This window comes from Scyliorhinus canicula, chromosome 4, assembly GCF_902713615.1.
Source record: "Scyliorhinus canicula chromosome 4, sScyCan1.1, whole genome shotgun sequence".
In the NCBI taxonomy this organism is placed as follows: Eukaryota; Metazoa; Chordata; class Chondrichthyes; order Carcharhiniformes; family Scyliorhinidae; genus Scyliorhinus; species Scyliorhinus canicula.
Genome location: NC_052149.1, coordinates 57,100,293 through 57,127,582, shown reverse-complemented (window position 1 = coordinate 57,127,582; position 27,290 = coordinate 57,100,293). Strand labels below are relative to the sequence as shown.

Genomic DNA, 27,290 nt, shown 5'->3' with positions numbered 1-27,290 from the left:
ATGAAAAATAAAACTCCTTGACAGAGTGAATGGAGAAAGGAAGGCCAGGAAGCTGCTGACATGAGGACTTCATCCAGCAGGAGGTGTCAGTGATGGTTAAATGGAAGAAAATGCTAGTCTGGAAAGGCAGATTCAGAAGAAAGCTGAGATTCAGTTTCAGATTGCACAAGAACTCCAGCATACCAACAATCATCTGCATGAGATCAAAGAGGAGCAACCTCAAGAAGGAAGAGAGCTACTCACAAAGCAACAGGTTGTAGGGAAAGAAACTGCAGGAACTGTAGAGCTCCAAGAGCAGTCAAATTCCTATCATAATGGTGACACAGGAAGTGATGACACTAGGATCTGGTCAGGAGGAACAGATGAAGGACTAAAGCTGTCTCACCATTTCCAGACAACATCGTCCGTGGTGGAATATGGAATCTGGTGGCTGAAGAGCTGGTACAAATGTAGCCAGAATAGTCAGCCACCTTTCAATATGCAATGACTGGTGTTCAACACTGTCCAAATGCACCAGATGTTACCAATTATTCTGGCTATCCTCAACAGACTGCAAAAGAAGCAGGATACAAAACCATTGATAAACCCAATCCAAACAAGGAATTATCGGTAAGAATCTTGGCCACAAACTCCCAAATTGTTATGGGCGCCTGATCAGCTCTCAACAGTAGCTAAGAGACTGCACCAGAATCATAACCTTTTAAAGTTTTAAGATTGTGCAGAAAGATCTATTTGTTCCAGAAGCGATAATATAAGAAATAGTCACTAAGACTAAAAAAAGTGTTAAGAACATAATTTTATAAACAAACGTTATCAAAAGAAAATAAAACAATATTTAACCTTCAACCCTAACAATAACAGATTACATGTAGTTTCTTAACCTTAACACACTAGTTCATATTAAACAACACTGTATCAGATCATGCAGCTCTCATGCTACTTTCACAGAATGACAAAGGCAATACTTGCATTTATGGAGCAATGTTTCTTTAGGCAGGGGCATTCGTTCTGAAAACCTTTTCCAAAGCCTGCCTCATTGCGAATTTCATGAACTTCTCGGTCAATTTCCAAAATCTTCTGCCCTGTAACATTCATCACTTCTCTCAGTCGATTTCTGAAGCCTTCTCCTCTGCAATGTTCATGACCTCACCTGGTTGCTTTCCAAAGCCCCTGTAACTTCAAAGCACTACTTTATCTCTCTTTCTAAGCTCCACCCAGCCCCTCACACAAAAGACCAGAGACATGCTACTGATATGTAACTAACCTAACATTGACGGACACAAAGGTCATCAGATTCTGTAATGGGCTAAAAGCTGGTCAAGGCAAGAATGTCCCAAAGGACAATGGATTTTGAGTGACTCACCCTTGCTGAATCAGGCCATCCTGTGTATTACCATTAACAAGCTTAAGTCTGACTGGGACAATGTAACTCATCCCACGGGTGGACATATCCCTCTGACTGTGCGAGCAGTTTTTTTTTCCTCAGTCTTTTTAACCCCTAAATTGCCTGCTACACTGGGGTCTCATTTTATGGACCCAATTTTATAATATCTCCCTTGCGTGACAAAGAGAGATTGACTTATAAATGAGTTAGTCTTCCAGGGCAAAAGAGAACGGTGATGCGATCAGAAAATAAACAAATAACAAATTGGCCTCAATTCTCCGGCCATTGGGGTTCTCTTTTCCTGCCAGTAGCGCACCTCTGCCTGCGGTTTTCCTCGCGGTGTGGGGTGGCTTCAATGGAAAATCCCACTGACGAGCAGCGGGAGTAGAGAATCCCGCCACCTGGGACTGGCACACTGCTGAGAAACACACGGCCGGGGGAGCCAGAGAATCCCATTCATTCTTTGCCTAGAGAAGATGTGCTGATGACAGCAAACAGAAAATAAGGAAAGGAAAACAATATGGAGCAACGATTATGGTCTACAATTGTTGAACTCAATGTTAAGTTTGGAAGGCTGTAAAGTGATTAATTAAAAGATGAGGTGTTGTTCCTCAAACTTACGTGAGCTTTACAGCTGGCCAAGGAGACAGATGTTAGCGTGAGAGCCAGGTGAAGACTTAAAACAACAGACCATTGGAAGCTTGGGATCATACTTGTGAACAGAATGAAAGTGTTCGAAAAGCGGTCACTCAATCTGCATTTGACCTCCTCTATTGTAAGTAACCAAAACAGCAGTCTAAATTGAAAGAAGTAAACATAAACCGTTGATTCACCTGGAAGGAGTGTTTGGGACCTTCGAGGGTGAGGAGAGGTGAGGCAGATGTTCCATCTGCATTTGCATGGAAAGTTGCTGAGGGAAGAAGAAGGGGGGGGGGTCAGGGGAGACTGAGGAGTGGGTCAGGGGAGACAGAGTGGATCAGGGTGTCATAATTTCTGCTCCATTTTGGTTTCTCCCCCCCACCCCCCCCCCCCCCCCCCCCCCCAGCTAGCAGCACCCCTCTTCCAGGCACATATACTGTTCTTTTGTTTTACCTCTTGCAACATCGCCCTCTCCTTTGGCCCCTGGAAGCCCTCTACTGTCATCCAATCTCTTCTTATGTTCACCCTATCACAGATCTTCCTTTTATCCTTGCCCCACCCACCTCTGGCTGAAAACCTATTACATCTCTAACTTGGCCCAGTTCTGATGAAAGGTCACAGACTTTAAGCTGTTTTTCTCCCTTCCCACAAACGCTGCCGTAACGTGCTCAGAGTATTTCTATCATTTTCCGTTTGATCTCAGATTTCCACCATCCGCAGTAATCTGTGTTTCGAGAATGTTTACCTTGGAGACACCAGACTTCATTGTGATTGCCATTTACTTTGCATTTGTTATTGCTATTGGAATATGGGTGAGTTAAGAATCCCCAGGGTGAAGGAGACTGTTTATTTTTCAGTTTACATTAATGAAGGTTGCAGACTTGAACTCTGGTGTTTACAAATGCAGACTTGTAAGAGTGAAAAAAAATGCCTATCTTCTGCTTTATGTTGTTTCATTTGTTGGTTGGAATGTATTCACTACAGTTCACAGTTAAAACCTCCTTTGACTTATACTGGAAGCTGAGGCAATGAATAAACTGGCGATCGGATACTTTGTGACCTGGTGCATTCAGAAAAATAAATCAACTTTTTAGAAAGATTTTTAGGTAAAAATAATGCAGTTCAGACATTTTAGCATTCCATCGCTATCGTGGGTTTATATCTACATAATTGTTTGAGACTTGTACATGCGCAAAACATCAGTTTCCGATAGTTATTTTTAAAATTATGTTCTTAACACTTTTTATAGTCTTAGTGATTATACAGAGATTATGGACCAAAATTAAACACATATTTATAACCGAGTGAAATTTAAGCTGTTAAGTATTAGAATTAACGATCCACTCTATGTTGCAAACACTGCAAAATATGAGCAACCGTTTGATTGCTGTATATTTGAAATACGTTTTTTTATGTGTAAATTACTCTTGGGGCTCGCTTGCTTAAGCAGGAGTTTATAGAAAATGTAATTGAATTAAACAGGTCGTTTTTACTATGAGCTTAGCAAGTTAAAGAAATAGAGTGATGACTTATTTTTTTCCCAACAGTTCCTGGTTCCTGTACGTCAAGTCCTAACTGGGTCCTAATGACCTTCCCACGCTGTTTGGAGTTGATTTTTAACCTTGCTCTCTATTCCATTTCATTTGGACTTTGATTAAGAGAAATCACATCTAAATCTTTTTTGCATTACAGTCGTCTGTGAAAGCCAACCAAAGCACGGTGGGAGGATATTTTCTTGCTGGAAAAGCCATGACATGGTGGCCTGTAAGTCTATTATTGTAGTTATTTTTCGAAGCATGTTAATATTTGATGTAAATAACAGCTAATTATCACTTCTTGTTAATAAGTATTATTGCTTGATGTTGCAAGGGTTTGTTTAGTAGATTCACAGAGAGGTTCAGAGGCTTTTATAACACATAGAGCTAATTATCTTAGAGCTAATTATCATAGAATTTACAGTGCAGAAGGAGACCATTCGGCCCATTGAGTCTACACCTGCCCTTGGAAAGAGTATCCCACCGAAGCTCACGCCTCCACCCCATCGCTGCAACCCAGCAACACCACCGAACACCGTGGACACAAGGGGCAATTTATCATGGCCAATCCACCTGCCCTGCACATCTTTGGATTGTGGGAGGAAGCCTGAGCACCCAAACGAAACCCACGCAGACAGGGGGAGAAAGTTCAAACTCCACACAGTCACTTAAGGCCAGAATTGAACTTGGGTCCCTGGAACTGCGAGGCAGCAATGCTAACCACTGTGCCACCGTGAAGCCCTTGATACATATATACATATGCATAAAGTATAGCCCAAGCTTTATTTTAAATTTATTTTTTGAATAGATTTTACTGGATATGGATGGGCCAGTATTTATTTCCCATCCCCAACTGCCCACTTTTCAGATGGCATTTTTCAGAGTAAGCCACGTTGGTGTGAACCTGGAGTCATGGAGTAGGCAGCATGGTGGCATAGTGGTTAGCATTGCTGCCTCACCGCACCAGGGACACGCATTCAATTCCGGCCTCAGGTGACTGTCTATGTGGAGTTTGTACTTACTCCCTGTGTCTGCTGAGTTTCTTCCGGGTACCTCCCATCGTTCAAAGATGCGCAAGTTAGGACGGGGAGTGGGCCTAGGTAGGGTGCTATTTCAGAGGGTTGGTGCAGACACGATGGGCTGAATGGCCTCCTTCATCACTGTAGAAATCCTATGGTAAACCGGACCAGGTTTCCTGGCAGATTTCCTTCCCTAAAGGACATTAATGAACCAGGTGGGTTTTACAACAATTGTCAATGGTTTCATGGCTGTCACTAGACTTGTAATTCCATATTTAATTGAATTCAAATTACCCATATGCCGTGGTGGGATTTGAACCCTAGCCCTCAGATCTTCCCCGGGTTTTTGGACTACTAGTCCAATGACAATGCCACTGTTCCACTGCCTCCCTAAAATTTATGCTAACTTCATGTTGACTCGAGTTTTTCCACACAATTCTGTCAACTATTATATGTCTCTCTATATCATATTGTGGGTGATACTGTTCGTCAGTCCCATATTAGCTCTTGCTATGCTAAACACCCTTATACTATACTTGTTCCCCAAAATCTTTACGCAACATATTTACTTATTACCCCTGCTCCCCCAAGTCTCTGACTTCATAAATTCAAATGGTCTGGAGGTTTGTCAATTCTTCCAGACCTTGTTCTGCCACATTTGAGGAATAGTAGGTTCAGTTGCTTTGCACAAGTTTTGTTGGCTTGGAGTTAAAATCATAGTATTCAGTGTTTCCAGAGCCTGGCTATCAGTATCTGATTTGCTTTTTACACTCCTTGACGTTAAACCTTACCTGATCAACAACCCACTTGCTTTGTTCAGACACCCTAGGCATGTCCCATTCCTTCTGCGAAGAGTGTCCACTCCGTTCCTTCATAGTATGAACATAGATTTTCTTTCTCCATGGGGGTGCGGCATGATCTTTCTTGGAGTTGAATGTGTATCTCCATTCCGTTAGAATGTTCCTCATCAATGAACTCAACCCGCTTTCATCACCACATTGTGTCCTTTCCTGTGTCCTTGTACCTCACTGAGGTGTGCTCTGGTGAGTTGATGGTCACTACTCTCCTGCCCCAGCATCGCCTTGCTACTGTGCATTTTTCTTGAAAATTACAGTTTCATTGCCATGATGTTCCCTGGTTGTATGACAGCAACCATTGGAGCCTGAGGTTGGGATCATCAACCTGTTGCCTGTAATTCTGATGTGTGCCTTCCAATCAAAGTATGGTGGTACCTATCTGCAGGTTTGTTTAGCGTGACCAAAGAGAAGCTTCTTTCACCTGCAAGGGAATTGAACAAACCTGCAAAGAGTGAAGACAATTCAGAGCAGAAGTCTCGGTTGAGTGTATTGGGTGGTCCTCTCGTAAATTTGCAGTTCTGTGTAGTTGACAACAGAGGTTGTTTTGACATCTCCTGCTATTTTGAGGAGGTTAAGGGCAACAAAGGTCCCTGAATAAGAAGCAAATGACATACATTTCTAATATTTGCTTATTGCCATACTGGAGTAGCTCTAGGATCATACTTCTGACTGCAAGTCAGATTCCTCTATGCCCATAGAGTGGTGTGTCTGTAATGTGTCGCCAGAGGACTTTCAGCCATGGTTTCTATTCACTCCTGTGCCGAATTTGAAATTAGTGTGCTGACCCTTTATAGAGACGTTAGCATTCCAAAAGGAGAACCCAAGATCCTTGATCTCACTCAAGAAATACGATTGGATTTCTTCCACAATCTTGGGGAACATAGGACATAGAACATAGAACATACAGTGCAGAAATGCAGAAATTAAATGAAATGAAAATCGCTTATTGTCACAAGTAGGCTTCAAATGAAGTTACTGTGAAAAGCCCCTAAAGCAGGCCATTCGGCCCATCGAGTCGGCACTGACCCACTTAAGCTCTCACTTCTACCCTATAACAAATAACCCGTCCTAACCTTTTTGGACACTAAGGGCAATTTGGCATGGCCAATCCACCTAACCTGCCCTTTTTTGAACTGTGGGAGGAAACCGGAGCACCCGGAGGAAACCCACGCAGACACGGGGAGAACGTGCAGACAATGACGCAATGGGGAATCGAACCTGGGACCCTGGCGCGGTGAAGCCACAATGCTAACCACTGTGCTACCATGCTGCCCTAACTGTTTTGAGACTGTTTTGAGATCTCTGCATGTCACTGTGTCTTAGACTTGCACTGCTTTCAAAGGTTCCCCACGCTGTTGCAGTTGAAACTCTGCATAGAGATTGCTGGACATTGTTTTTGTATGTGAGGACTTTTGGCTTCACAGCATTGACATGGTCTGCTGCCAGCACGTGCTCTGTTTGGATATTGTCTTCCTTGGCCTGGAATCTGTCCCATCTTCTTTTGCTTTATGAACTTACAGTTGGGGTTGCTGGCTTAACTTTGCCTCATTTAATGGACCTTTGCAAATTTCAATCTGTTCTTCAGATTATTGGATTTGCTTTTTGGACTTTGCATGCCCTAAGGTTTTAATACTTCTTAAAGTCAGCATTGAAGGATTTGAGAATCTCTTCAAACTTATCTGAAGATTAATTTATTCCTTGCTTTGCAATTATGTCATCTGCTATCGGACCTATTGAGTACAGTTGTGTATTCACCAGCCTCCTTCTTATCTAACCCTGAAGCTATCATGCATCTTGAAAATCTTTTTGTCGACTTCCGGTGGCGGCGATGTTTGAGTGAGCCACACATTCGGCGGGCTCTCACTCTGGCGGGGCTTTAGGGCTGATTCCCCGCAATAGCGGGACCACGGAGCGGCAAAAAGGCGGCCGCGAAAGTGCTGGAGAGCGGGCTGCAATCTATGGAACCATGGGAGTCCAGGAAGCAGAGGAAGAGAGAGAGAAAGGGACAGAGGCAAGGAGCAGAGGAAGCTGACCTGGAACTTAAGATGGCGGACACACGGACCTTTCATGCTCCAGGAGATGAAAAACAGTTTGAGTCGCTGAAGCGGGACAACTTGGACCCACTTCAGAAGGCAGTGGATCAGCTGAATCAGAGGCTGGATGCTCAAGATGTAAAAGTTAAGGAGCTGGGAGAAGGAAGGCGGCAGCGAAAGTGCTGAGGAGCGGGCTGCGGCACATGGAACAGTGGGAGTCCAGAAGGCAGAAGAAAAAAGAGAAAAAGGGACAGAGGCAAGGACCTGAAGAAACTTACCTGGGACCTAAGATGGCGGACACACGGACCCTGGACTCAGCAATCCAGCAGGCACTGGATAACATGCTCCACGTAATGAAGTCCAGTTTTGAAGCGCTGAAGCGGGACAGCTTGGACCCAATCCAGAAAGCGGTGGATCAGCTGAACCAGAGGCTGGACGCGCAGGATGTTAAAGTTAAGGAGCTGGGAGAGGCAGTGGAGGAGCAGGCGGATGCGCAGACGGTTGCAGCGCTAGAAGTTGACGGGCTGAAGGAGCGGCAGAGAAGACTGCTGGACAGAGTGGAGGAGCTGGATAATAGAGTCCGCAGGAACAACCTGAGGATGGTTGGCCTCCCGGAGGGGGCTGAGGGAGCTGATGCCGCAGCGTTTGTAGCAGACCTATTGATGCAGCTGATGGGGGCCGAAGCCTTTCCGCGACCGCCGGAGCTGGAGGGGGCACACAGAGTGCAGGGGCGGCTGGGCGGACCCCCCCGCCCGATGGTGATTAGGTTCCACAGGTTCGTGGACAAGGAGCGGGTGCTGCGGTGGGCAAAGAGCGCCAGGAGCAGCACGTGGAACAACAGTGTTCTCCGCATTTACCAGGACCTAAGCCAGGAGGTGGCTCGGTGGCGAGCAGCATTTAAGAATGTCAAGGAGGTGCTGTTCAAGAAGCACGTGAAGTTTGGTCTGCTGTTCCCAGCTCGTCTATGGGTCACGCACCAGGGTCAACACCACTACTTCTCCAAGCCTGAAGAAGCGATGGATTTTGCGAGGGATCAGGGGCTGGTCCCGAAAAGAGGCCCCACGGACGTGAATTAGGGCCCGAGGATTACTGTGGGAAGGTACGCCGAATGGGCCTGGACTGCTGTTCAACGGTTTGCTGGGTCAAAGGTGCCAAGCGGAACATTTGGGACTCTTTCCTTTGTTCATGGACATTGGTTTGGGGTTTTTTTTTCTCATGTTTTTGTTTTTTCCTCTTTTTTCTGTTTTTTTCCTTTTTGGGGTGATTTGTACTTTTTGTGCAGCTCGCGGAGGACACTGGAGCCAGCACGGTAACGAAGGGGGGCCGGTCAGCAAGGGGGGCCAAGGACGTGGGTTGTGGGGTTTTTTGTTTTGTTGATGTCCATGCCTTTCTGTACCAGTGAGTTTGCTCCAGTGGGTTGGAGAGGGGGATGGGGCGCCGGGGAGTGGGGAGGAGGACGGGGAAACAATGGGAATGAGGCAGCTGGGCGCTGGAGTGTTGAGTCACCGGGCTAGCAGATTGGCTAGTCAAGGGAGTCAGGTGGGGGGGGAGATCACAGCCAGTGGATGGCAGGGGTGGGGGTATCGGGGGATGTGGTTAGGGGTGGGGAGGGGGGGGTGTTCTGCTGACGTGGGAGGGACTTGAAATAGGCACTGGAAAGGAGGTTGAGGGTGGAGGCAGCCAACGGGCGGGCCAGGAATGGCGCGACGCACGGGCCGGGGACCAGCCCGAGAAAGGCTATGGCTGACCGGCGTGGTGGGGGGGGGGGGGGGGGGGGGGGGGTGGGTTGTGCCCCCCGACCAGGCTGATCACCTGGAACGTCAGGGGACTGAATGGGCCGGTTAAGAGGGCGCGGGTGTTCGCGCACTTGCGGGCTCTGAGGGCGGACGTAATTATGTTGCAGGAGACACATCTGAAAGTGTCAGACCAGACCAGGTTAAGGAAGGGCTGGATTAGCCAGGTCTTCCACTCGGACTTGGAGTCGAAGTCCAGGGGGGTGGCAATCATGATCAACAAGCAGGTGCAATTTGAGGCGGAGGGCATAGCTGCAGACAGGGGGGGGCAGATACCTGATGGTACGGGGCAGACTGGAGGGGAGAAGAGTGGTGCTGGTGAATATATATGCCCCGAACTGGGATGACGTGGACTTCATTAAAAGAGTACTGGGGAAGATCCCGGACCTGGATTCTCGCAGGCTAATAATTGGGGGGGGGGGAACTTTAACATGGTCCTTGACCCGGCTTTGGATCGGTCGTGTCCCAGAACGGGTAGACTCCCAGCAATGGCAAGGGAGCTGAAAGGGGTTATGGAGCAAATGGGGGCAGTGGACCCCTGGAGAGATAGACAGCCGACAGGAAGGGGCTACTCGTTTTACTCGCACGTCCATAAAGTATATTCTAGGATAGATTTCTTCGTACTAAGCAGGGATTGTATAGGGGAGGTAAAGAACACGGAATATTCGGCAATTACTATCTCAGACCATGCCCCGCACTGGGTAGACCTGCAGATCTGGGGAGCGAGCTACCAACGCCCGCAATGGAGGCTAGATGTGGGACTGCTGTCGGAGGAGGGGATCTGCGAGAGGCTTCGGAGATGTATGCAAAATTACTTGCAGGTGAATGACACGGGGGAGGTCTCAGCGGCGACCCTGTGGGAGGCGCTAAAGGCAGTAGTGCGGGGGGAGCTGATTTCAATTGGGGCCCACAGAGCCAAGGCAGACAGGGCAGAGATGGATAGATTGGTCAGGGAAATGGGTCGGATAGATGTAGAGCACGCGGAGTCCCCGGGGGAGGTTTTACTCAGGGAGAGGCAGAGACTACAGGTGGAACTGGGGGCACTATCCACGAGTAGGGCCGTGGAACAGCTTAGGAAGGCGAGGGGAGTGGTGTACGAGCATGGGGAAAAGGCTAGCAGACTGTTAGCGCAGCAACTCAGGAGGAGGGAGGCGGCCAGGGAAATAGGTAGAGTGAGGGATGGGGAGGGGCGCAAAGGGGAGGACCCGGCAGGATTGAATAAGGTATTCCGGGACTTCTATCGCAAGCTGTATACTTCGGAGCCGCCGGAAGAACCGGAGGAGATGAAAAGGTTTCTGGACGGGTTAACATTCCCAACAGTAGGTGGGGGGCGAGTGGATGAGCTGGGGGCCCCGATTAGAGTGGAGGAGGTACTGGGGGGCCTAAAGGCCATGCATTCGGGGAAAACCCCGGGGCCGGATGGATACCCAGTAGAGTTCTATAGGAAGTTTTCTGAGCTGGTGGGCCCGGTCTTGGCGAGGGTTTTCAATGAGGCAAGGGACAGCGGGACCCTGCCGCCGACAATGTCGCAAGCCACTATATCACTGATATTGAAGCGGGGTAAAGACCCGGAGGTGTGCGGGTCCTACAGGCCAATCTCCCTGATTAATGTTGACGCCAAGCTCCTGGCAAAGGTACTGGCGGTTAGAATGGAGGACTGCGTTCCGGAGGTGATTGGGGAGGACCAAACTGGGTTCGTGAAAGGTAGGCAGCTGGCGGCCAACCTGAGAAGATTACTTAATGTGATAATGATGCCCCCGGTGGGTAGGGAGGTGGAGGTAGTGGTGGCGATGGACACCGAGAAGGCCTTTGACCGGGTGGAGTGGGAATATCTTTGGAAGGTGCTCGGACGGTTTCGGTTCGGGGAGGGATTGGTGGATTGGATCAAATTATTATATCAGGGGCAGCACGGTGGCCTAGTGGTTAGCACAACCGCCTCACGGCGCTGAGGTCCCAGGTTCGATACCGCCTCTGGGTCACTGTCCGTGTGGAGTTTGCACATTCTCCCCGTGTCTGCGTGGGTTTCGCCCCCACAACCCAAAAATGTGCAGAGTAGGTGGATTGGCCACGCTAAATTGCCCCTTAATAGAAAAAAATAATTGGGTAATCTAAATTTTAAAATAAAATCAAAAATAAAAAATTATATCAGGCCCCGAGGGCCAGCGTCAGGACTAACAGAGAAGTGTCGGAGTACTTTAGGCTGTACGGAGGGACCAGACAGGGCTTCCCGCTCTCCCCGCTGCTGTTTGCGCTGGCCATAGAGCCGCTGGCGAATGCGCTGAGAGTTGCAGAGGGATGGAAGGGGATGGTGAGGGGCGGGGTAGAACATAGGGTCTCTCTTTATGCAGACGACCTGCTCCTGTACGTGTCGGACCCAGTGGCCGGGATGGGAAGTATACTGGGAATGTTGAGGAAGTTCGGCCAGTTTTCAGGATACAAATTAAATACGGCCAAGAGTGAAATGTTTGTGGTGCAGGCAAGGGGCCAGGAGAACAGATTGAGAGGGCTACCGTTTAGGCTGGTTGAGGAAAATTTCTGGTATTTGGGAATCCAGGTGGCACGAGACTGGGGCAGGCTGCACAAGTTAAATTTGGCCAGGGTGGTGGAGCAAATGAAGGGAGAGTTTCGGAGATGGGATGCACTCCCGCTGTCGCTGGCAGGGAGGGTGCAGACTATAAAGATGACAATCCTCCCTAGATTCCTGTTTATTTTTCAGTGCCTCCTGATCTTTATCCCACAGTCCTTCTTCAAAAAGGTTAACAAGATGATCATGAGCTTTGTCTGGGCGGGAAAATCCCCGCAGGTGAAGAAGACGATGCTTGAGAGGAGCCGCAGCGAGGGAGGGCTGGCTTTGCCAAGTCTGATTAACTATTACTGGGCGGCTAATATCGCTATGATAAGGAAGTGGATGGTGGGTACGGGGTCTATCTAGGAGCGGGTGGAGGCGGCTTCGTGCAGGGGCTCCAGCTTGGCAGCCCTGGTCACGGCTCCTCTACCGCTGCCGCCGGCCAGGTACTCCACCAGCCCGGTAGTGGTGGCGACCCTGCGGATATGGGGCCAGTGGAGGAGGCATGTAGGGGAGATGGGGGCGCCTGTCTGGGCGCCAATCTGCGACAACCATCAGCTTGCCCCCGGGAGTATGGATGGGGGGGTTTCGGGCATGGCGGCGGGCGGGGGTGTTGAGGGTGGGCGATATGTTCCTGGAAGGGAGCTTTGCAAGTTTGAGGAGCTTGGAGGAGAAATTTGGGCTGGTAAGGGGAAATGATTTTAGGTACCTACAGTTGCGGGACTTTGTTCGTAGACAGGTCCCATCTTTCCCACGCCTCCCGCCAATGGGGTTCCTAGACAGAATAGTCTCTAGGGGGGAAGAAGGGGAGGGTAGAGTCTCGGGTATTTATAAGGTGCTCATGAGGGAGGAAGGGTCCCAGACGGAGGAACTGAAACTTAAATGGGAGGAGGAGCTAGGCAGGGAAATGGAGGACGGGCTGTGGGCAGAGGCCCTGAGTAGGGTAAATTCGACCGCGACATGTGCTAGGCTCGGGCTGATTCAATTTAAGGTCGTTCACCGGGCCCATATGACGGTGGCTCGGATGAGCAAATTCTTTGGGATAGAGGACAAATGCGCTAGGTGCGCGGGAGGACCAGCGAACCACGTTCACATGTTTTGGGCATGCCCTAAGCTGAGGGGGTACTGGGAGGGATTTGCGGACGTCATGTCCCGGGTGCTAAAAACAAGGGTGGCGATGGGTCCAGGGGTGGCAAATTTTGGGGTTTCGGAAGACCCGGGGGTCCAGGGGGAGAAAGACGCCGATGTTTTGGCCTTTGCTTCCCTGATAGCCCGGCGACGAATACTATTGGCGTGGAGGGACTCAAAGCCCCCGAAGACTGAGTTGTGGCTTGCGGACATGTCGAGTTTCCTGGGTATGGAAAAAATTAATTTTGGCTTGAGGGGATCTGTACAGGGGTTCGCCCGGAGGTGGCAACCATTTATTGACTTCTTTGCGCGAGAGTGAGCGTCAGCAGGGGTTGGGGGGGGGGGGGGGGGGGGGGGGTGGTAGAGTAGAGTAGAGTAGGAGGGATAAAATGGCGGGTAGTACCGGTGGGAGAGGAGCGGGCTTGTGCAATATGTTACAATTGAAGTATTGAAAGTTCATGGATGTTTGCACATTTCTGCCTTTTTTGCTTTCTTTCTGTTGATGTCTGTAACTGTTTACAAAGCCAAAAACTACCTCAATAAAATTGTTTATTAAAAAAAAAGAAGAAAATCTTTTTTGTCGAAATCCTCAATTCTGGACCCAGCCTAGCCTTTCTATGATCCAAAATTGATCTGGCAGAGTTGATTTATTATCCATTGTTACTTCTCAGCCAAGGGGAGTACGGTTTCAAATGCTGTTTCGCCTTTAAAGATGGCGCTGCATTGATCATTTTTTCAATGCTTTTTCTTGTGCTTGTCGGGTTTCGGCAGGCTCCCTCGATGACCATGACCTGACTTCAAAGGGAGCTTTTTCTTGGAGCGAATTTTAAATCAAAGATTTGAACCCTCAGTACATTTGGTACCAAGGTAGGATGTTTTAAAGGCGATTCCAGACTTTGGCTGCGTTCTTAAAACGTTGTTTTTTCAAAGCATCTGGACTGCCGCATGGTATGGCATCCATTCTGAAGTCTGGCTGGCCATAGTGATTCACGAAACAAACTGACCGATTAATAATCAAAACACTTTTGAAGGCTAGTTCAGCTTTAGAACTGAATTGTTTCTCGCCCTTGTAAAAACCTTGTGCTCAGGGAAAGTGAGGTTCAGGGGGCCCCAAGAACAGCGAGATCCAGGTGGAACCAGAGGAGAGTGGAGTCCAGCATGGCCCGTGGATAGTAAAGTCCAGGTAGGCCAGGGATAATAAAGACAAGGCTGGCCGACTGAGAGTGAGGTCCAGGCAGGCCCAAGGAGAGTGAGGTCCAGCATGGCCCAGGGAGAGTGAGTTCCAGCATGGCCCAGGGAGAGTGAGTTCCAGCATGGCCCAGGGAGAGTGAGTTCCAGCATGGCCCAGGGAGAGTGAGTTCCAGCATGGCCCAGGGAGAGTGAGTTCCAGCATGGCCCAGGGAGAGTGAGTTCCAGCATGGCCCAGGGAGAGTGAGGACCAGCATGGCCCAAGGAGAGTGAGGTCCAACATGGCCCAGGGAGAGTGAGTTCCAGCACGGCCCAGGGAGAGTGAGGTCCAGCATGGCCCAGGAGAGAGTGAGTTCCAGCATGGCCCAGGGAGAGTGAGGTCCAGCATGGCCCAGGGAGAGTGAGGTCCAGCATGGCCCAAGGAGTGTGAGTTCCAGCATGGCCCAGGGGAGAGTGATGAGCAGGGAGAGTGAGGTCCAGCATGGCCCAGGGAGAGTGAAGTCCAGGCAGGACCAGGGGAGAGTGAGTTCCAGCATGGCCCAGGGAGAGTGAGGCCCTGCATGGCCCAGGGGAGAGTGAGGTCCAGCATGGCCCAAGGAGAATGAGGTCCAGCATGGCCCAGGGAGAGTGAGGTCCAGCATGGCTCAGGGAGAGTGAGGTCCAGCATGGCCCAGGGAGAGTGAGGACCAGCATGGCCCAGGGAGAGTGAGGTCCAGCATGGCCCAGGGAGAGTGAGTTCCAGCACGGCCCAGGGAGAGTGATGTCCAGCATGGCCCAGGGAGAGTGAAGTCCAGCATGGCCCAGGGAGAGTGAGTTCCAGCATGGCCCAGGGAGAGTGATGTCCAGCATGGCCCAGGAGAGAGTGAGTTCCAGCATGGCCCAGGGATAGTGAGTTCCAGCATGGCCCAGGGAGAGTGAGGTCCAGCGTGGCCCAGGGAGAGTGTTCCAGCATGGCCCAGGGGAGAGTGATGAGCAGGGAGAGTGAAGTCCAGGCAGGACCAGGGGAGAGTGAGTTCCAGCATGGCCCAGGGAGAGTGAGGTCCTGCATGGCCCAGGGGAGAGTGAGGTCCAGCATGGCCCAAGGAGAATGAGGTCCAGCATGGCCCAGGGAGAGTGAGGTCCAGCATGGCCCAGGGAGAGTGAGGTCCAGCATGGCCCAGGGAGAGTGAGGTCCAGCATGGCCCAGGGAGAGTGAGTTCCAGCACGGCCCAGGGAGAGTGATGTCCAGCATGGCCCAGGGAGAGTGAAGTCCAGCATGGCCCAGGGAGAGTGAGTTCCAGCATGGCCCAGGGAGAGTGATGTCCAGCATGGCCCAGGGAGAGTGAGGTCCAGCATGGCCCAGGTAGAGTGAGGTCCAGCATGGCCCAGGGAGAGTGAGGTCCAGCATGGCCCAGGGAGAGTGAAGTCCAGCATGGCCCAGGGGAGAGTGATGAGCAGGGAGAGTGAAGTCCAGGCAGGACCAGGGGAGAGTGAAGCCCAGCATGGCCCATGGGAGAGTGAAGTCCAGCATGGCCCAGAAGAGAGTGAGTTCCAGCATGGCCCTGGGAGAGTGACATCCAGCATGGCCCAGGGAGAGTGAGGTCCAGCATGGCCCAGGGAGACTGAGTTCCAGCATGGCCCAGGGAGAGTGAGTTCCAGCATGGCCCAGGGAGAGTGATGTCCAGCATGGCCCAGGGAGAGTGAGTTCCAGCATGGCCCAGGGAGAGTGAGTTCCAGCATGGCCCAGGGAGGGTGAGTTCCAGCATGGCCCAGGGAGAGTGAGTTCCAGCATGGCCCAGGGGAGATTGAGGTCCAACATGGCCCAGGGGAGAGTGAGTTCCAGCATGGCCCCGGGGAGAGTGAGGTCCAGCATGGCCCAGGGAGAGTGAGGTCCAGCATGGTGCAGGGAGAGTGAAGTCCAGCATGGCCCAGGGACAGTGAGTTCCAGCATGGCCCAGGGAGAGTGAAGTCCAGCATGGCCCAGGGGAGAGTGAGGTCCAGCATGGCGCAGGGCGAGTGAGGTCCAGCATGGCTCAGGGAGAGTGAAGTCCAGCATGGCCCAGGGAGAGTGAGTTCCAACATGGCCCAGGGAGAGTGAAGTCCAGCATGGCCCAGGGGAGAGTGAGGTCCAGCATGGCCCAGGGAGAGTGAGGTCCAGCATGGTGCAGGGAGAGTGAAGTCCAGCATGGCCCAGGGACAGTGAGTTCCAGCATGGCCCAGGGAGAGTGAAGTCCAGCATGGCCCAGGGGAGAGTGAGGTCCAGCATGGCGCAGGGCGAGTGAGGTCCAGCATGGCTCAGGGAGAGTGAAGTCCAGCATGGCCCAGGGAGAGTGAGTTCCAGCATGGCCCAGGGAGAGTGAAGTCCAGCATGGCCCAGGGGAGAGTGAGGTCCAGCATGGCCCAGGGAGAGTGAGGTCCAGCATGGCGCAGGGAGAGTGAGTTCCAGCATGGCCCAGGGAGAGTGAGTTCCAGCACGGCCCAGGGAGAGTGAGGTCCAACATGGCCCAGGGAGAGTGATTTCCAGCATGGCGCAGGGAGAGTGAGTTCCAGCATGGCCCAGGGAGAGTGAGTTCCAGCATGGCCCAGGGAGAGTGAGGCCCAACATGGCCCAGGGAGAGTGAGGTCCCACATGGCCCAGGGAGAGTGAGGTCCAACATGGCCCAGGGGAGAGTGAGGTCCAACATGGCCCAGGAGAGAGTGAGGTCCAACATGGCCCAGGGAGAGTGAGTTCCAGCATGGCGCAGGGAGAGTGAGTTCCAGCATGGCCCAGGGAGAGTGAGTTCCAGCATGGCCCAGGGAGAGTGAGGTCCAACATGGCCCAGGGAGAGTGAGGTCCCACATGGCCCAGGGAGAGTGAGGTCCAACATGGCCCAGGGGAGAGTGAGGTCCAACATGGCCCAGGAGAGAGTGAGGTCCAACATGGCCCAGGGAGAGTGAAGTCCAGCATGGCCCAGGGGAGAGTGAGGTCCAACATGGCCCAGGGAGGGTGATGTCCAACATGGCCTGCGAGGATGAAGTTCAAGATGGCGCGGCGAGAGTCATAGAGAGCTACAGCACAGAAAAGGCCCTTCAGCCCATCGCATCTGCGCAGACAAAAACAACCACCGAAGTATTCTAATTCCATTTTCCAGCACTTGGCCCATCATCTTGTATGCCTTGGTATCGCAAGTGCACATATAAATAATTCTTAAATGTTATGAGGGTGTCTGCCTCCACCACCCTTTCAGGCAGCGAGTTCCAAACGTCCATCATCTTCTGGGTGAAAATATTTTTCTTCATATCTACTCTAAACCTCCTGCCCCTTATCTTAAATCTGTACCCCTGGTCATTGACAAGTTTGCTGACGACACGACCATAGTTGGTTGGATCTTGAACAACGGCGAGTCAGAATACTGGAGGGAGAGAGAGAACCTAGTGGAGTGGTAAGCGACAACAATCTCTCCCTCAATGCCAAGAAATATAAAGAGCTGGTCATCGCCTTCAGGAAGCAAAGTACTGAACACACCCCTGTCTACAACAACAGGGCCGAGATGGATATGGTTGATAGCTTCAAATTCCGAGGTGTGCACATCACCAAAAATCTGTCCTGGTCCACCCACATCGATGCTACCACCAAGAAAGCACAACAGCGCCTATACTTCCTCAGGAAACTAAGGAAATTCGGCATGTCCACATTAACTCTTACCAACTTTTACAGGTGCACCATAGAAAGCATCCTATCTGGCTGCATCACAGCCTGGTATGGCAACTGCTCGGCCCAAGACAGCAAGAAACTTCAGAGTCGTGAACAGAGTCCATCACACAAACCTGCCTCCCATCCATTGACTCCATCTACACCTCCCGCTGCCTGGGGAAAGCGGGCAGCAGAATCAAAGACCCCTCCCACCCGGCTTACTCACTCTTCCAACTTCTTCCATCGGCCAGGAAATACAAAGGTCTGAGAACACGCACGAACAGATTTAAAATCAGCTTCTTCCCCGCTGTTTCCAGACTCCTAAACGACCCTCTTATGGACTGACCTGATTAATACTACACTTCTGTATGCTTCACTCGATGCCTATAACTAAATATTTACATGTGTACCATGTGTTGCCCTATTATGTCGTTTCTTTCCTTTTCATTTAGCACACTGGGCTAAATCGCTGGCTTTTAAAGCAGACCAAGGCAGGCCAGCAGCACAGTTCAATTCCCGTACCAACCTCCCCGAACAGGCGCCGGAATGTGGCGACTAGGAGCTTTTCACAGTAACTTCATTTGAAGCCCATTTGTGACAATAAGCGATTTTCATTTCATTTCATTTCATAAATGATCTGTATGAGCTGCATGCAGAAAAATACTTTTCACTGTACTTCAGTACACGTGACAATAAACAAATCCAATCCAATCCAAGGGATCAATTGATGTATAGGGCATGGGTGGGGCCACACCAGGAGTATTGTGTGCACATGTGGTGTCCTTCTCTGAGGAAGGATGTTCTTGCCATGGAGGGAGTGCAGCGTAAGTTTACCAGGCTGATTCCTGGGATGGTAGGACTGTCATATGAGAAGAGACTAAATCGGTTAGGATTAAATTAATCGGAGTTTAGAAGAGTGAGGGGGGGATCTCATAGAAACTTAATAAAATTCTTGCAGGATTAGACAGGGTAGATTCAGAAAGAATGTTCCTGATGGTGGGGGAGTCCATAACTAGGGGTCATAGTTTGAGGATAGGGGGAAACTTTTTAGAACTGAGTGGTGAATCTGTGGAATTTGTTACCACAGAAAGTAGTTGAGGCCAAAACGTTGTGTAATTTCAACAAGAAATTAGATATAGCTCTTGGGCTGAAGGGATCAACGGATATGGGGAGACAGCAGGATCAGGGTATTGAACTTGATGTTCAACCATGATCATAATGAATGGCGGAGCAGGCTTGAAGGGCTGAATGGCCTCCTCATGCTTCTATTTTCTAAGTTATATGATTGCAACACGTTCCAGGTAGCAGGCACCCCCAGCCGGGTCGTAGAATTGCCGGGGGGCGGTGTGAATCCCACCCCGATGCCAGCTGCCAAATTCTCCGCGCCGGGGTTTTGGCTGAGCCGGGAATCGCACCGTGCCAATCGGCGGCCGCTAGCAGCGGCCCTCCCCCCGGCGACTCTCCACCCCGCGATGGGCCGAGCAGCTGCCCGGTCCCGCCGGCGTAAATCAAACCAGGTCCGTACCGGCGGGACCTGGCTCTACGGGCGGCTTGCAGAGTCCTCGCTGGGTGGGGCGCCCGGGGATCTGGCCCTGGGGGGTGCCCCCACGGTGGCCTGGTCCGCGATCGGGGCCTACCGATCCGCGGGAAGGCCTGTGCCATGGGGGCACTCTTTCCCTCCACGCCAGCTGCTGTCAACCTCGGCCATGGCTGGCGCGGAGAAGAACCCCCCCTGCGCATGCGCTTGGCTGACGCCAGCACACGCTGGCGCTCTCGTGCATGCGCCAACTTACGCTGGCCGGCGGAGGCCCTTCGGCGCCGATTGGCGTGGCGCCAACCCCACTGGCACTGGCCTAGCCCCTGAAGGTGTGGAGGATTCCGCACCTTCCGGGCGGCCCCACGCCGGAGTGGTTCACGCCACTCCTGGTCACCGGTACCTCCCGCCCCGTCGGGTAGAGGTGAATCCCGCCCAGGGTTCATGGACTTCCACGACAGCAAAACTGGCACCGAACCTGGACCAATTCAGTGACACAGGAAGGGCTAGCACCAGAGCCACGTGAAACACAATTGATTCCAATGGGAAATGTGTTGGATTCGCTCGGTCCGTGCATGACACTTGGGAGGCTGACAAGCTGCTGCCGCATATACACACTTCACTCCCCACACACACCATTCCTGTCAACAAGATGCCACAGGTTGCACTGGACCATGTCCCAACCCACTGATGGGTCGGCTGGGGCCAAAGGGCACATAAGGGGGTGGCCTGGGGAGACACCCATACCACCTCTGGCTCTAGGTTCACTGTGGGCAGTCAACAGCTGCATGGCTGCCTTGCAGGCTGCAGCAAAGGTGTTTCATGCCTGTCCACCCCAACCCCACAGCCCACCTCCTGGCCACCCCCCGCTATTCCCTCCGGCCCTGGCAGAAGCCCCCCGGCCAGCAGCACAACTGTTAGCTAACCATGGTGATGTTGGTCACTTTGTACCCCCTCCCTCTCTCCGTCAGCAGCCATGGCGCCTGTTTCACGATTTTTAAAAACTCAAGTGAACCTCACCATCGGGAATTCACCCCAGCGGAGAGGACAATCGCGTAGGCCCCAGAGAATACTGGGTCAGGCCCGCTAATGATATGCCAACAGCATTCACTGTATGTGCTTTCTGGAATGCATTGACGCCACTGTCAGGGCACTGGAGAATTGCAATTTAATCATAATAATCTTTATTATTGTCACAAATAGGCTTACATTAACACTGCAATGAAGTTACTGTGAAAAGCCCCTAGTCGCCACACTCCGGAGCCTGTTCGAGTACACTGAGGGAGAATTCAGAATGTCCAATTCACCTAACAAGCACATCTTTTGTGACTTGAGGGAGGAAACCGGAGCACCCAGAGGAAACCCACGCAGACACGGGGAGAACGTGCAGACTCCACACAGATAGTGACCCAAGCCGGGAATCGAACCCAGGTCCCTCGCGCTGTGAAGCAACAATGCAAATGTGAGATCGACGCCGGCCACTTTTTCGGCATTAAAATCGATTCTCCGCACACCAGCGTCGGCTGACGGCGAATCCCGCCCAAGGTCCAGGAAACGTTTAGTCAATATGATCAAATGATGAGGATGGCCAGTCTATTGACAAAGTCCATCAACAATCAGTATGGTGAACATCAAAGAATGTCTTTCCACAGTTGGGGGTACCAACAGAAGCCTTTACCACCACACAGATTATATGCCAATAGATGAAGGCTCAGCATAACCTATGTGCAAAACTGGATACCAGTGCAAACACCTTTCCACATCATATACTGAAAATCCCACAGGTTTGGCAAGTAATGATTCAACCAACCAGTGCCAAAACCACTACATACAATGGCTCAGAGACTCCATCCCCGAGATCCATTACACTCAAGTGTCACCACAAAAGCCCACCCTTGTTACTCCAGATATTTTATGTTGTGTACAGTACATGTCCAATGTTCACAGGCCTGGCATGCAGGGATCAAATCCAAGTTGCCATCCACTGTGTCCTCAACTCAACGCTGATGACTAAAGACCACAAGGAGCACCATTGGAAATCTTGTGCTGAACTAGGTTAGGTGACGTAACTCTGCAACATTGACATGTGATTCCAGACTCACGGTCTTGTGGTTGACTCTTAACTGCCCGCTGAAATGGCAAGCCTTTCAGCCCGAGGGCAATTAGGGACGGGCAACAAATGCTGGGTTGACAGCAAAGCCCACATCCCATGAAAGATTAAAAAAGGTAATTAGCCAATAGGCTCAGTGGTACAGTTTGAACAATAGATATACCCATTCCAAACATCCAAACTAGTGTAGAACTGCTACTTGGCAGACAGGTGCGGACAGACCTCCCCAGTCACTACTCCCAGGAGTACATGACAACTTGATCAAAAAATGGGGTGGGGGGGTAAAAGATGTCCATGACCAGGATACGGGTAACAAATTACCCAACCTGAACATTGGACAGTAATTTTCAGTACAACCACTCAACTGATGGTACCTGGAATCCAGCAGAAATCATCAGCGTATGCTGTGACCCAGAATCATATTGTGACGAACACTAAGTGAACCCCATTGCAACTAGAGCATGGTCTAAGACATGGCAAACAGCAGCCTTCAGCAAAGATCACCATAACTAAAGCTGAATGGATAAGCAAACCTCCAAATTGCAGATTTCAGAAATTTGTAAATTTATTGTTTTTTGTTAAATTGCATCTAGTCGAATGTTATTTTCTTTTGCTGTCATACAGACAGTTTGATTCTTCAGGGGTAAACCTTTTGTTAGAAAAAAGAGGGATGTTTTGATCTGAGGTGAATGCACATGTAATGAGGTATATCATAAACCATGTCAATCACCACCATTTTAACAAGGTATTCATCCGTGACTTGTAATCATAGAATTTACAGTGCAGCAGGAGGCCATTTGGGCCATCAAGTCTGCACCAGCCCTTGAAAAGAGCACCCGACCTAAGCCCACACCTCTACCCTATGCCAGTAACCCCACCTAACCTTTCTTGACACTAAGGGCAATTTAGCATGGGCAATCCACCTAACCTACACATCTTTGGACTGTGGGAGGAAACCAGAGCACCCGGAGGAAACCCACGCAGACACGGGAGAAAGTGCAAACTCCGCACAGACAGTGACCCAAGCCGGAAATTGAACCTGGGACCCTAGAGCTGTGAAGCAACTGTGCTAACCACTATGCTACCATGGCCCCCACCCCACCCCACCCCAGTATGCAAGCAACAAGATACACATCAGATGTACTATACTCAGCCTCCTAGTAAATCTATCAATGACTATCACATCTTCAAATAAAGAAGCCACATTATTGTTTCGCCAATTCTTGTGTATGATTGATATGTTTACATCAAAGAAAATGAAGAATGTAACAGTTTGAATACTGATCCCTGGGAGCACCACACTATACCTTTCTACAATCCAAAAAACAATTGTTTACCTCTACTCTCTTTCCTGTCACTCAACAAATTTTTCTCCATGCTGCCATTGTCCCATTTATTCCATAGGCTTTAACTTTGCTGACAAGCTTGTTACGTAGTACTTTATCAAACATCTTTTGGATGTCCAAGTATACCACGTCAACCGCATTATCCTTATCAATCCTTTCTGTTACCTCATCAAAAAACTCAATAAAATTAGTGATTTGGTATTTGAGTATTGCTGAAAAAGGGAAATCAATAAGACCAAAGGGAACAACAATTTATACTGCCCGCAAAAAAGGTTGTTACTTTGTTGGCAAGTGGACTCTTGATCGGTTGGGATATTGTCATGGAGAAGGCACCAGTGAACAGTTATCCCTCAAGCTTTTGTTTAATTGAAAGAGGAACAAGGCCTGGTGTAGTGGGGAAAATTGCACAGCTATTTGAAGGTAGTGTACTCCACCGCCACGCTCGTGAGAAACCAGACAACGACTCTTGGAGTTACGAACAATACTTTTATTAGAGTTATAGCTGAGCTGGTGCGTATGCAGCTCACACGCCACACAACTCTGCTCCCCACCCTGTACAAACAATGATACTTCACATCAAGTTCCATAAATTAGCGTATGCCAATCACTTGTTATTAGTTTTTAAAAAAATATTTTTTATCCTCCTTTTTCACATTTTCTCCCAAATTTACACCCACCAACAATAAACAATAGTCAGGAACAAATACGTATCAATAACAACGATCCCATCCTCCCAGCAAACCCCAAACATTAGCCCGCATGTTCACATAAACAAATGACAAAAAGGAATTAGGGATCATCCATAGTCTCCATTAACACACACAGCAAACCCTCCCCCTCAACCCTCCCACCCACACGCCTCAACAAATGTTCGATGTTACACAGTTTTTGAAAGTGCAGAATGAATAATACCCATGAATTGCAGAACCCCTCCGTCCTTCCCCTCAGTTCAAACTTAACCTTCTCAAGAACCAAGAATTCCAACAGGTCCCCCCGCTCTCCAACCTATCAGGATCTGCCTACGGGCTATCAACGAGGCGAAGGCTAAAACATCTGCCTCTGCACCCGTTTCCAACTCTGGCTGGTCCGACACTCTGAATATGGCCTCCTGGGGGCCCGGGTCCAGTTTCACGTGCACCACTTTAGAAATGACTCTAAAAACATCCTTCCAGTAATCCACTAGCTTTGGACAGGACCAAAACATATGAACGTGATCAGCAACCCCCCACCCCCCACCCCCGCAACGTTCACGCAAATCTTATACTCTTTCAAAGAATCGGCTCATCCTCACTCTCGTGAGGTGTGCTCTGTATACCACCTTCAGCTGTATCAGCCCCAACCTCGTACACGAGGTGGAAGCATTCACTCTCCGGTGCACCTCACACCAGAACCCCACCTCCATATCCTCTCCCAACTCTTCCTCCCACTTTGCTGTGATCCCTTCCAGTGATGCCTTCTCCTCTTCCAAAATAGCTCTATAAACCGCCGACACTACCCCTTCTCCAGTCCCCCTGTCGTCAGCACCTCCTCCAGCCATGTGGAGGCCGGCTCCACCGGGAAGGTCTGTATCTCCTTTCTGGCAAAATCTCGAACCTGCATGTATCTAAACATTTCTCCCTGCTCCAGCCCATACTTCGCTTCCAGCTCTTTTAATCCTGCAAACCGACCCCGAAGAAACAAATCTTTTCGTGTCTTAATCCCCTTCTCCTCACATTTCCAAAAATTTCCACCCCACTTCCCTGGCTCAAATCTGTGGTTCCCCCGAATCGGCATTTCCCTTGACCCTACCCCAACGCCAAGTGTTGACGAAACTGCTTCCAAATTCGTAATGAAGCTATTATTACCAGACTCCCTGAGTATTTCCCCGGGGCCATCGAAGCGGCGCTGTTGCTAGTGCTTTCAATCCGGACCCCCTGCACAAACTCTCCTCCATTCCGACCCACTGGGAATCAACCCCTCTGACCCAGCTCTGCACCTTCTCCACATTCACCGCCCAGTAGTAGTACATCAGGTTCGGGAGACCCAGACCCCCTGCCTGCCTTCCCCTCTGTAGCAGCACCTTTCTCACTCTGGCCACCTTCCCTCCCCATATGAACGAAGTAATCCTTCCCTCAATCTCTCTGAAAAAGGCCTTTGGCAGGAAAATTGGTAGGCATTGGAAAATAAACAGAAATCACGACAACATGTTCATTTTAACCGCCTGTACCCGATCCGCCAGTGACAGAGGGAGACCATCCCACCTTGCTAGATCAGCTTTCACTCTCCCCACCAAACTAGAAATGTTGTACCTGTGGAGCCACCCCCCTCCCCCACCACCGGGCAACCTGTACCCCCAGGTACCTAAAGTGAGTCCCTGTCCAACGGTGTTATTAGTTATCTATGTCCAATCATGACTCGATTAGGTTTACATCATTCATAGTATATGAAAATAATTAACCAATCACATTAAAGGGCCGCATGCTGAATTAAACTATCCAATCACTACAAAGGCACGTATGCTGTCTTGCAATTAGTGATATCTGTGGTCCAATAACTGGGTGTTTTACATGCTGTTTAACATACTGTTTTATGGTGCTTTGAGGTATGGCTGCTATCCATCAACCTTCCCTGCTGTTGTCAGCAGACAGCTTGGAGCCAGAACAAATGGTCCTATATTGTTATACAAACCTTGTGTTTTAACACTTGCAGAGTCCCTGCCTGGAAACTGGCCCCAACTAACAAATTGTGTCCTTGTGGTGTATTTTCACAAATTGGCAGCTTATCTCTCACAATCAGAACTAAAGGATTTAACTTTTCCACCAAGTAATAGATCTAGAGGTTTTATGCTCTTTGTAATGTAATATCTAATATCTAAAAGAAGCCCCAATTGCCCTCTTCACCTGGACATGTTCTTTGCTTGCAGAGGACAGGACTCTGCATTTAAATATACATAGTCTCTAATAAGCATAAGTGAGCCATATTGTGAGCCTAAACGTAAGCTTGGCCAACAGCCATTCCCTGGAGGACTGCTAATGTGAGTATAGAATGTGGCTAAAAACAGGGCTCAACAAATATACAGAGTATACGCAAAAATATTTTGGGGCTGAAAAACTTGAATTGTTTTATTCGCCGAATCAGTTTATACATTGCAATGTACAGTGTCACATTCCCAATTCTCCAGTCCTATGGCACCACCCCTGCATCTAAGGAGGTTTGGAATGTTATGGCCAGTTTTGCCTCAATGTCCAACTTTATGTCCCTCAGTATCCTTGGATGCATCTCAGCTGGTCCTGGTGACTTATCAACTTTAAATGTGGCCAATCTTTATGCTGCCTCTTCTTTCTCAACTTTGATCCTATCCAGTGTCTCAGCTACCTCCTAATTCATTGTACTACGACTTTGTCAGCTTTCTTCCTCAGCAAGCGACTCTTTCGAACCTCTTTCTGTTCTTGCAATGCAGTCTGTCTGCTATTGCTTTATCCCCACAGTGCTCTCAAATCCCCTGCTGATCGCACAATGTTCTACATAAGCCCTTTTAGGGAAGATGAGCAAAAACGTGGTAAAAGAACATTAAGGAGCATCTAAAAGAAAAACAAAATGCCGCAGGCGTAGGGATGTTTAGGGAGGCAATCCCAGAGATTAAGGCCAACGCAGCTGAAGGCACAGCTGCCAATGGTGGAGCAACTAAAATTGGGGATATTCATGAGGTCTGAATTAGAGGAGCGCAGATATCTCAGAGGGATATAACGCTGAAGGGAATTACAGAGGTAAGGAGGGGAGCGATACCTTGGACAGATTGTGAAGAAGTATGAGTCAATGCAGGACACCAAGCACAATGGTGTTGAGTGAACAAGACCTGTGATGGTATTCTGTGCCCTCCTCCTGTGGGAGATTTTGTGGCAGGGGGAGCATTTAATCAGGCAGAAGAATGACTGGTAGATACCTCGCCACTTTCCCATCGCCACCCTGATTACGTCTGTGGTGGGAAGCCATCAGCTGAGGCTATTAAGTGAGAAATTAAGTAAACATTCACTGCAGATAAGCGGAACTTGGAAAGTAGATCATCTGAAGGAAAAATGAAATAAACTGTCAATTAATCAAGATAAAGCAAACAGATATAAAGGGCCGGGTTTTTGCACCCCAATAAATTCAGGAATCGGCAGAATTCAGGTCGCAGGATCATAAATTTGAATTTCAACTTCAAAAAGAGCCCCACACAAACTTCTCAGAGGTGGGAAAAAATTTAGGATAGATTTGGTTCACGACCCTCCTGATATTGGGGTTGTCATTGACAAGCCTATTTAACGTCCCACAGTATTTTCATCAGGTCAGGCAGGATTTGGGACACCAGTTAAAAGAGTTCACAGATTTGGAGAAGTCTGCTGAGGAGTTGGGAACATTCTGGCAGATAAGTGTAAAATGTTTTGCTGATTTCAGAGGTCTTAGATGCTGTATTAAAAGCGAAATGTGCTTTTACTGCATTGATTGATCATAGGGTTCTGTTCTGAAAAGATATGTTGACCATTA

General features: G+C 49.7%; 1 protein-coding gene across 1 annotated transcript in view; it reads left to right on the top strand.

Annotated features, from left to right (window-relative positions):
* Positions 1-2,669: 2,669 nt before the first annotated feature.
* Positions 2,670-27,290, top strand: part of slc5a9 (solute carrier family 5 member 9) — a 98,163-nt gene continuing 73,542 nt past the window's right edge. The window contains exons 1-2 of the mRNA XM_038794306.1: positions 2,670-2,835; positions 3,716-3,787. Of these exons, the coding sequence (XP_038650234.1) occupies positions 2,761-2,835; positions 3,716-3,787 (147 nt within the window). The 5' untranslated portion in view covers positions 2,670-2,760. The remainder of the gene's footprint in view (positions 2,836-3,715; positions 3,788-27,290) is intronic.